This window comes from Sitodiplosis mosellana, unplaced genomic scaffold (assembly GCF_009176505.1).
Source record: "Sitodiplosis mosellana isolate CC-2019 unplaced genomic scaffold, AAFC_SMos_1.0 Smas_scaffold_6197, whole genome shotgun sequence".
Lineage (NCBI taxonomy): Eukaryota > Metazoa > Arthropoda > Insecta > Diptera > Cecidomyiidae > Sitodiplosis > Sitodiplosis mosellana.
In genome coordinates, this window is record NW_022601438.1 from 3,314,225 (window position 1) to 3,325,098 (window position 10,874).

Consider the following 10,874-nt stretch of genomic DNA (forward strand, 5'->3'; position numbering starts at 1 on the left):
GATGCTCATCGTTGTTTTCATCTAAGAAACTTTCTTTCAATACTTCAAATTGGAATTTTTAGAAAGAAAATAAAAGAAGCTCCTGAAAGACAAAAGCAATTCGTTAGAGCGATAGTGAAAGAGATCGAGAAGAGAAGAAAATAAATGTCGCACAGATATTTAGTTTCAATTATTTATTTATTTCTCACATGTTTTTCTTTCATCTTTCGGTTTTTAAATATATTTCATAGTTGTTTATTTTCAAGAATAATTTACACTTCTTCATATAATATGTATTATGATAATATGCATTAATTTTAAATACAATTTTACAATTCGTTTATTTTTTTCTTCTGTTATTCATCATTTAATTAATTAAGTTTCTGAGTGGTTGGTCATTGTCAAATGTGCACGTGAGTAGCGACCGCGTATACAGATTCTGTTGTAATGTGTGTTGGTAAAATGGTGTTTGTTTCCCTTGTTCTAAAATGTGTATGGATTGAGTAATAGTCGTGGGTACCGCATGGGAATTTTATTTGATTTTTGATGAAGAATTTGTTTGCATTTGGTCGCGTATCTTTCCATGCATATTTGACATTGATCGTATTTTTGTGTGTTTCTGTTGCTGTTTTTTTCTTGTTTGTGTATGTTTCTGTGTGTGTTTTTTTTTTATTAAGGTTAGTTCACTTTGTGTTACAATAAAATGGATTTTAAAAGTATTTTGTTTCCTTCTGCTTCTTTGTCGTCGTCGTCGTCATCTGGGTTTCACATAAAATGCCCAGCTTCCAAGTCAATTCATAATAATCTTCAAAAATGATTTGGTTTTCGAGTGATTTTTTTCTTTTTCTTCATTTTTTCTTTCTTCTAGACAACAATAATTTGTGGAAATGATGTGAGTGTGAGTGACTGCGTTAGTGTATGTGTGTGTGTTTATTTTGTTCATCAGATTCCTTGGATTATTGGTAAAATATGCAACAGACATATAGAATTTAATCTTAAAAACACATCAAAAACTTGTTTTCTTCTTTTTAGTTTTTCATTATGTTTGTTTAAATTATTTTCTTTATTTTCTCTCGATTATATGAACACATCGATTCAAAAAAGACAAAAAAATGACAACTAAAAACAGCAAATTAAAGTGTCATGTAAAATAGGCGATCAAATTGAAGCTGCCGACATATAAATTAAATGCAATGAAAACTTGATAAGAAATGATCCAATATTGAGCTCTGTCTCTTCTCTTTTCTCAACAGATCTCAGTAATAGAAATAAAAAATGTGACTGACTTCATTTTTGAATTCTACCTTTTCGTCTGCGGGATTTGTTTTAAATAAAATTCTTTAAGCAAATGAACGATATGGAAATCCGTATTACGGATACAAAAATTCTTGAATGTCTCTTTTTTACCATTTTTTTTTAAATATTACCAAGTAAACAATGATATCATGGGCAAAAATGATAATAAAACACGAACAACAAATGCATTTGAATTAACAATAATCTTTTTTTTTTCTTAGTTTGTTTTGTTTGCCTCATTTTTGTTTTGTAAATATAATAGTGCATCATTACATGTATGTTCTAAATTCTCATTTGCAAACCCGAAAATTTTGTTCGCAACAAAATGTTCACACTTTGGAATATTTTGCAGATCAAATTTTCTTTAGTATAGTTTTTTTTTTCCAAAATTTTATTTTTCTATTTTCTAGATGGTAATTCGTTGAATGGGACAATTCAATCTCCTCTACAAGTAGTAGTTTTTAATTGGAATGGTTGAAGGGTGAGGGGGAGGCGGCGAGAGGATAATATTTAATGTGTTTTATATTGATGATTTTTTTTTTATTTTGCTTTTAGTTTTTTAGGAAAAGTTTCGTTTATAATGTTATGTGGTTGGTTTTGTCGATAAAAATAGACTTGATTATAGTCGGTATAGTATAGAATAGAGTTGTAAATGTGGTTGTGTTATTTTTTGGGATATTGAGAGCGAGAGTGGGAGAGATAGAGAGAGAGCAAGAGATGGTGAATGATTACTGATTAGTATCAAGATGGTTGGTCATTGTTGATGAAATCCGAAACAAACAAAAAAATGAATGGAAGCTGCTAAAAGCAAAATACGGTCCATTTTCGTATATTCGTGCTATTTGTTGTTGAAACTGTGCAAGTGAAGCTGATGACTACCGTAATATTTCAAAAGAGATTCGTTATTTCTACACAAAAATGGCAAGAAATATGATGAGCATATCAATTGTTTGGAATATCAATTTAAATCATTTTTTTTTTAAATCTTTCCAAATCAAAATCTGCCAAAAGAGGTGTCTCTTATGAAAATTCCATAGCCAATGAAATAAAGCGAAAGAAGCCATTCTACATCAAAAATATGTCGAAATCAACAATGCCTTGAAATTAAAGTAGGGTGTTGAAACACAGTGAAATTTAAGGATCGAATTAAAATATGTGGTTTTGGTTTGGCTCTTCAACAATCTTCTTTGAAATGGAAGTAAGATGAATGCATAGATTTTAAATGGCCATGCGTCATATCTATATCAAATTCGATAATCTCCTTTTTGTTTACTCCTTGTCATACAAAATGTTTTCGGTTTTCCTTTGCTAAATATACTTTAACGATTTATATAAACAACAAATCTATACATTTACTTTTTTTTGTCGGTGCAACTAAATAATTTGTCACTAGAACTGAGACTTGGTGCATGGTTTGTTTGCTGTCTATTACTATTATTACTCTTTTTTTGTTTCAATTTAATAATTTTTTTTTGTATGTTGTCCAATAGAGCTTTGTCAATTTTCAATTTGGCAGCTTGTAAGAAATCGAACATTTGCCCAATGTTGAACCGCGCGGTTTTTTTTTTTTTTCTATGTGAATCAATTGGTAATTTTTGCAGAGCGAAAAAAAGGAAGATAGATGGTTGGAGAGTGAGCGAGAGAGAGAGTGAGAGAAGTATTCAATTTACAGAAGATAATCACAATTTCGAAGAATCGATTTGACAGCGAAAAAAGAGAACTAAATGCACAAGCAAAATTATTTGAACTCTTTCTCCTTTCCTATTTAAACAAATGTTTGCTTTGTTTTTTTTTTATTACCTGAGAGAGACGCACCATCTCAACAACTATTTGTTTCTTCATTTTGTGTGTGTGTGTATTTGATTTGCGATTTGTTTGATTACTCCATTTTCTTTAATTGCTTTCAAACAAATATTCCTTCACTATCATTTTTATTTTTCGAGAACAAAAAATTGTTTTCATTTATTTCAATTTTTTTCTGTCCAGCTAAACATAACAACCCTAACTATAAGATCGAAACGAAAGGAAGACTCTACAAAATCTATAAATGCAATTGGATTTCATGTAAACGGTTTTTTTTCTATCTTCTCTGGTTTCCTTATGAATGTGTCCCCCTGTGAAAGACATGTGCCATGGAACGGCAAGCGATGTAGCGAATAAACGAAAGAAAGAAGAAAATGAACAGAAAAAATACGGTTGCGATTGTTTACACATTTTTAATAGCTTGTCTATTGTTCTGTCGAGCAGGTTTTGGCTACAATAACATATCATAAAAGGAAAAATTCGAAAACGACACAAGTAAAATGTACTTATGAACCTATATGTATAGGCTAGCGTTATGCAAATGTATGTGTATGTATTTGTGAGTTTGTGTGACGGAAATCTCGACCGAGATGAGTGTTTCAGTTGAAGTTCAAAATTATGTATGGTTCCAAGTCAATGGCTTAATCAGCGCATTTTCAACTGTCATTTTTCTTGTTGTTGTTGTTTCAAATCAAAGCTCTTGAATTTTCCAAAATTTTCGCTTCTATTACATAATGATTAGTTGTTATTATCTAGATAATTTTAGTTATTTACACTTAATTGTTCAGTTGTTTAATATATACTTTAGTTTCTGTTTGCATCCATCATTTGTTGTTGTTGTTCGATTTTTGCTATTGTTGTTTTGCAGAGCAAGGGGTCAATGGTTTTATTCGTTTATGCATTGTCTTTGTACATGTATACCATACAACAAGGGATGCGCAACATAGCGACACATATGCAAATAAGCTATACATTCCTTTACCGCATACTGAACACACTGTGCTCTTGTTGTGGAAAAAAGAAAATAGAGTCTTGCAGTGGATGTCGCATAAAACTAGGCGCATGATGCATATCCATGGTTTCTGCTGTTGTTGTTGTTGTTGGTATACAATGTTTCAATAATGTGTATTTCATGCCCTGATTTTGTTTTTGTCCTGATTGTTTTTTTTCCCTTCCTTTATAATAATTACTTGCTTAATTCAATAATAATGAACTGTATGTGATTTCTGTGGCCAATTCCATCAAACGAAAAACAATATTGAAACTACATAACACTTTAATCATTAGGTATAATGAATCGGTAGCTTTTTTTTCTTCTTCTTCTTCTTCTTCTTTTTCTTCGTTTCGTCTTTGTTCCATGGATTTTGAGGAATTCACATTCGGAACGACATTCAGTATCCGTTCTGCGAGTTGCTTGTTTTCTGGCATGACAGCATTTGTGTTGTTTATGTTACGTGTGATTCCTGTAGTTTTCTTGATATTTTTTTTGTTTTCATATGTGCTGGTTGAAACTATATGGTGGAGTAAATTTTCGAAGGAGGCAGGAGATTGTGGCTGGGTAAAAGGGTTCGTATTTTGTGTGTATGTGGGTCTTACTTAAAACGATAACCGCCAAATGCGCGTGAGAATACAACAAAAATGCTGAGATATCAATGTAAAAGCACAGTGCTCGGCACTAGTCTAGTCGGTGGCAGGAAAAAAAAGAACGCTCATACTCTTCATTTTGCTCAATAAAATGCACAATGGTAACGTTTCATCTATGGTATTTTGTGTGAATGTTCAAATTGCGCAAGCGAAACAAAAAGAAATGACATTGATACAAGACAATTTCGTGTGCATTTGTTTTGTTTTTCTGCTTCGTTCTGCTCTCCTCTGTATTCCTCCTTTACACTTTTTATGTTTAATCTAAATATTTTCTTATATATCTCAACCAAGGTGCGGAAATAGTACGATATTTCAAAAATGCCGCGTATTTTAGTTACAAAATAAACTCCACTTTACATTGATTTGCTATATACCTCAGTGGCGCTAGTATCGTGAATGGGAGAAATTGACAGCTCTTCTTCCGAAACCTGATCTCAACATTGCCGTTTTGGTTTCTCATCTCTGTATTTTCATTTGTGCTCTATTTTCTCAACAAACAACCGAGAAAAGGAAAGAAAAAAATTGGTAACTCTATATACTTAACGATACCGCATTTTTTGTTCGTTGGTTTGTCGTATTTGTGTATCGCATTTCACATACGGTGTGCATTGTGTCTCTGTGTATGTGTGTCCCTTTGATGACGATGACCTGGATCAAAGGTACGCGTGAAATGGTATCCCCCGAAAACCTGAATCTTGTTTCTTCTTTTATTGTCTACTATAACATATACAGCAAATAAAACGGTATTCATCCTTTCGTAGCGACGCATACGGTATTTTGTTTGTTATTGGGTTTAATGTTTGTTATTCCTCGCTCTCTCACACTTGAACTAATCTAGATCCTCAGCTTTTTTTCCTTTCTTTTTTGCTTCTCTTCAATTCATTTGGATTTTTTTTTATCAACAACTTGGGATTTGATTGCGTACTTGAGTTCGTTTAATTGAATAAAACTTTACATCTTTCGAAATCATTCTTTTTCCGACCGAATTCTCCACTTCTCGGCCAAATGTGGTTTTGCCATTCTTTTTTTCTGCCGTCCATTCTTTGAAAGCATTGCAACTAAAACAACACAAAAAATTTCCTCGTCTCTTTCCTCTTTCGCATTACAGCGACACTTGACAATTTTCGTTTTTTTTTCAACCAATTGGCCGCATACTGTATGTCCATGCAATTCTATTTATCAAATGTATGACCACCTACTTAACCATTTTTATTTATTTTTAAGAAAATAGATATGTGTAGTGTTTCACTTACTACATTGAATTATTATTTGGTTTTTGGTTTTGGTTGTGTTTTTTTTTCTTGTTTAATATATTGTTTATGTGTTTGTTCGTATTGGTTTGTTAATGCATCGAAAAGTTTCGCGTTCCCTGAAATGAAGTGCAAAACATTTACCGAATTTATATGTTTGATCAGTGATAATCTTAGTGTAGTGGTTTCATTATTATTCTGTTTCTCTTATTCATTCTGCTTCATCGCCTTGTTTTGCTTCTCATATTTGAATTATCAAAATTAAAGCATTTATAAAATAGTTTGTTATATATGTAGCACGATAAAACAAAGAAGGATTCATTACAACACATCTCTTGTTAGTGTTCGGAATGAAAGTGTGAATGTGTATGAACCGTTTGCTCTCATTGATCCTTATATGGTGTTGATGGAGAAAAATGTCGGTGCTTGAGTTTCGTGTCTTTTGTTTTCTGTTTTTTTTTCGGCTCTGAAAGTTATACGTTCATTCCCATACACATATTTTTGTTTTTTTTTCTTGCGAATGACTAGACGCTCTTTATAATTGTGAATTTCGGTTGCGTGACTACAACCGAAACGAACCATTGAAAATTATGGTTCAACTTTTGTTTTTGCAACTTCTTACTCATTTCATTTTAATTTTATTTTTCGGAAATTTCTTCTCTTTTTTTCCCTTATCTTTTGATGTATCCCGTTTGGTTTTCTCTGCAAATTTCCTTCATTTTCATTTGCTTCTTGTTATTTCTGCTGTCTGATTGGTTGTTATGGAAATGAACATGCTGAATGTGTACAATTCATGGTTGTTTGGTTTGGTTTTTTGTTTGAAATGAACAAAATCGGTATGTTGGTTGTTCTTTTTGTTGTTGTTGCTGTTGTTGATTGATGCCTTAACAATTGCAATTGTTGGTTGGGCCAGCTTGAGGTGGATCAGTCAGACGTTGCCCTTTTGGACCGCCAGCCACTAGATTTGGATCTGAATCTAAGCTTTCTGACATTTTGTCACAAATTATGTCTACTAAGCGTTCAAAAACGGCCTGTTCAACGGGACACACACACATAAGAAATACAAATGGAAAATTGAATGATAAGTAATTGAAAAAAAAAAAATTGTAACGCATTTTGTTCGATTTGAAACCAATTGGCTTTTTTTTGTTACCTTAACATTAACATTTTCCTTGGCAGATGTTTCGAAAAATTCAACTCCTAATTGATCGGCTAATTGTTTACCACGTTCGAATGAAATGACACGCTCATCTTCCATGTCGCATTTATTACCGACCAATATAACTTGTGCATTATCCCACGAATAGGTTTTTATTTGTGTTACCCTGTGTTTTTTTTTTCCATTTCAAGAACGTTGAATGGGAAAAGAAGAAGAAGGAGAAGAAACGAGAGGATTTTAATTAATTCTAATAAAAGAAAATATCATTGAGTCAAAGTGCGCGCGGGTGGACGTTTCTTACCAATCCTGCACCGAATTAAAACTCTCTTCGTTTGTGATATCGTACATCAAAATGAAGCCCATAGCGCCTCTATAGTAAGCGGTCGTTATGGTTCTGTATCGCTCTTGGCCAGCCGTATCCTACAAGAGAGGCAAAGATAGAGAAAAAACCGAAGTTTTTTTTTTCAAGTTATAAATATTGATGTTTTTATTGACTCTTCTTCTGGCTCGGATCAGAATCTGATTTTAATATGGGGTGGATGTGAAAAACAAAGGAAAACCAAAGAGAAAAAAAATCAACTCACCCAAATTTGCAGCTTAACTCGTTTATCATGACGAAATACTGTTTTCACCTTAAAGTCAATGCCAACTGTTGACACGAATGCCGACGTAAACGAATCGTCAGCATAACGGAATAGAAAACTCGTTTTGCCCACACTAGAATTACCGATAATTAACAATTTGAACATATAATCGAAATTTTGATCAGCTGCATCTTTTTGCCATTTTGGATCGCCACCACCAGCCATCTGCAAATACCAAACAATCATAAAATATTCGTGATTAAATTGTATTGTAGAGAACAATAAAGGCGTGAAATTAAGCAAATAGTGCCGTGTAAATCAGCACAATAAGGAAATGAACAGACTCTCGCATGTTCCCTATTAGTTATTATCAGTCGCTCCTGCAAATGAAAAACGACGCGCAAATTGGAGAGTGGAGGGTTTTTGGAAAAACCAATTCCAATTTTCTTGTACGACCCAATTTCGATGTGACTTATGCCTAAAAAAAGCCTTGCATTCAAATTTTAGTAAAGGTACAAGGCCTACATTGTCACAAACATGCATGTTTGTTATCCATTCGACGCATTTTGCCATTTTCATTTGATTTTATATTATACGTACCATAAAGCACACAGAGCCAGTCAACACTGTTTTTACACCTCTTCTCTCTCTCTCTCTCTCTCTCTCTCTCTCTCTCTCTCTCTCTCTCTCTTTCTCCCTCTTTTCATTACAGAGGTTCCATTATTCAAAGAAAAAAAAAGGTGCTGGAATCCTGTTGGACATTGCATCAAATAGAAAAATGGTGGTACGGCAACAATGCGATTACAACAATATGCGACCGCCAACAATAAAAATGAAATAAACCGTTTAACAGTGATTATGGATTGAAAGCGTCGTTACAAATAAAATACCATACCAACATGTATATAATAATGGCAGATAATTATTTGAAAGTTAAAGCTACACCAGTCAAAGAAACCGTGTCAAGGCAACGCAATCCCACTAATCAGAGAATTGCTATGTAGCACCAATATACACACAGCGCTCTCACTCCGAGTGTATTTTGTATTTCTATTGCTCAGTTACTACTTCAAAGTAGTCAAGCACATTTTTTTCCCTCATCTTTTCTCGTCACATACACAGAGAAATCACACTCATACATCGATACATACAAACAGTGAGAGCTAGAGAGCCAGCGAGTGAGCGAAAGGTACCCCGTTCCCGAGAGAAAAAATGTGCATGGAGTGAAAAGAGTGCCGCGATGGCAAAAAAGGTGGCTAGCATTCAATTGGGATAAAGTTTGACAGAGTATTCATTTTGAAGCCCGAAAAAACAGGTGCTCTCACACTGAACAGATCTGGTTCGATGCTATCAAAGCTAAATTATAATTGGCTACACTTGCGATATTTTCTACCTGAAGGAGCAGACACCAAATGCTTTAACGCATCCAAACACACCATACAAACGCACACACACACACACACACACACACACACACACATGCACACCACAAATGAAACAGACTCCAAAACTTGTATAGCCTTTGCCATAAAAATCGTATCTGTGGGTATTTTCGCTCGGGAAGAGCACAGTGTGTGCAAATCGAGCAGCTTGAATGGTAATTTTATGTACACCACAATTCATTCGTAAAATGACGAGCACAACCAAACACCCAAACGGCGTTAGTTGCATTTTCCGAGCCTAAGCAACTTTTAATTAGACCATTTCGAATTTTGAATCGCCAAATCAACACCGACAGCACCAAGTTTTGCACAATTTGATGTTGCGAAAGATCTCACAAAGAGCATGAAATTTTGTGACTATGAATAAATGAAATCGCATGGAAAACGCTCTTCTCATATTCAACGGATTTTCTGCTTCTTTTTCTTCTCTCTTCGTCCATTTATTCGTTGGGAAAGTTTTGCTATGCAAAAAGAAGAAGCGAAAAGTTTTTCTGTCTCGTTATTATTCGTTGGCTGTACCAATACGATTTCATTTCATTTTTTGGCCGGTTGAGAACGAGGCCGAATTCTGTGTCGTTGCTGTCAAATTATTATGGGTGCTATTGATTTGTTTCTTTGTCCAATAAATTTCTATTTTCAACTATAAAATATTTATAGCCGTTCCTCTCGATGGTGATACACACACACACAGCACGAAAACATTTTGCCGCATCAATTCCCCCGCAGAAGGTTTGAAATTCTTTGGCTTTCATTCCATTTTCTTCTTCTTTTCTCGATTTTTCGCCCGTTCGCTCTTTTGTATTTTATATGCTGTCAGTTTGATGACGAGATGACATAAAATGTACACCGTTTTCTTCGGGTTGGATGCGCCCATTGCTGGCGCTTAGTCGAACGAAAAAGAAAACAAATCACCAATGGAATTTCAATATGCAAACAATCAATCAGGCAACAACTTTTGCGTAATAAATAAATATCATGCATAAATACAGAGCAAATGCAATGCCATCAATGGGTAGATAGGGATGAAGAGAGAGAGAGAGAGAGAGAGAGAGAGAGAGAGAGAGAGAGAGCAAAGATGATTTGATTATTTTCCACTTTGATTGTCGTTTGCACTGCTTTTGGTGGCTTTGTTCTGTGATTCGATTTGCGAGTATCTTCTTCGCTCGTCGCCGCCTTTTCAAACGGCTTATTCTCTTTCTTTCTTTCTCGCTGTGTGTGCATATTGCAAATTGTTGAAAAGTATAACGTTCATTCGATTCGTATAGTGAATACAAAATGTGACACGGTTTGCTTTTGCACACATACGCCTGTGTTAGTGGGCAATAAATGGTTTGTTGCATTAGTTCTACTTTTATTTTTCGATTGTCTGCTTTTATTCTTTTTGTTTCGTTTTAAATATATGCGAAGCGCAAACTAGGCGACGAAATTCAACCGAACCATATCATAGTCATGTATATACATGTAGAACGGCACCTAACCAAATCAATGACAAACAAAGTTTTGTGGAACATGTTATCATTTATTAACATTTTCCTGTGCGGTTGGCGTGCACATAAACTGAATGGCATAAACGACAAAGTCAGTTAGATATATAGTGGTTTATAGAGGCGACCTGACGGCTTACGCACTGATGACATGGCAGAATGATAGAAAAACGAAAATAAAGCGATAACGACAACGACAACGACAACGACAACGACAACGACAACGACAACGA

General features: G+C 34.3%; 1 protein-coding gene across 4 annotated transcripts in view; it reads right to left on the bottom strand.

The window, feature by feature from the left end:
• Positions 1–158: 158 nt before the first annotated feature.
• Positions 159–10,874, bottom strand: part of LOC129577285 (ras-related protein Rab-3) — a 13,071-nt gene continuing 2,355 nt past the window's right edge. For 2 of the 4 annotated variants that reach the window (XM_055464058.1, XM_055464056.1), the window contains exons 2-5: positions 7,716–7,940; positions 7,433–7,551; positions 7,126–7,297; positions 159–7,003 (exon numbers count right to left, since the gene is read on the bottom strand). In XM_055464058.1, the coding sequence (XP_055320033.1) occupies positions 6,857–7,003; positions 7,126–7,297; positions 7,433–7,551; positions 7,716–7,940 (663 nt within the window). In that variant the 3' untranslated portion in view covers positions 159–6,856. Of the gene's footprint in view, positions 7,004–7,125; positions 7,298–7,432; positions 7,552–7,715; positions 7,941–8,059; positions 8,067–8,315; positions 8,335–10,874 lie in introns of those variants that run through there. The other 2 variants (XM_055464057.1, XM_055464059.1) reach the window with 2 other exon arrangements.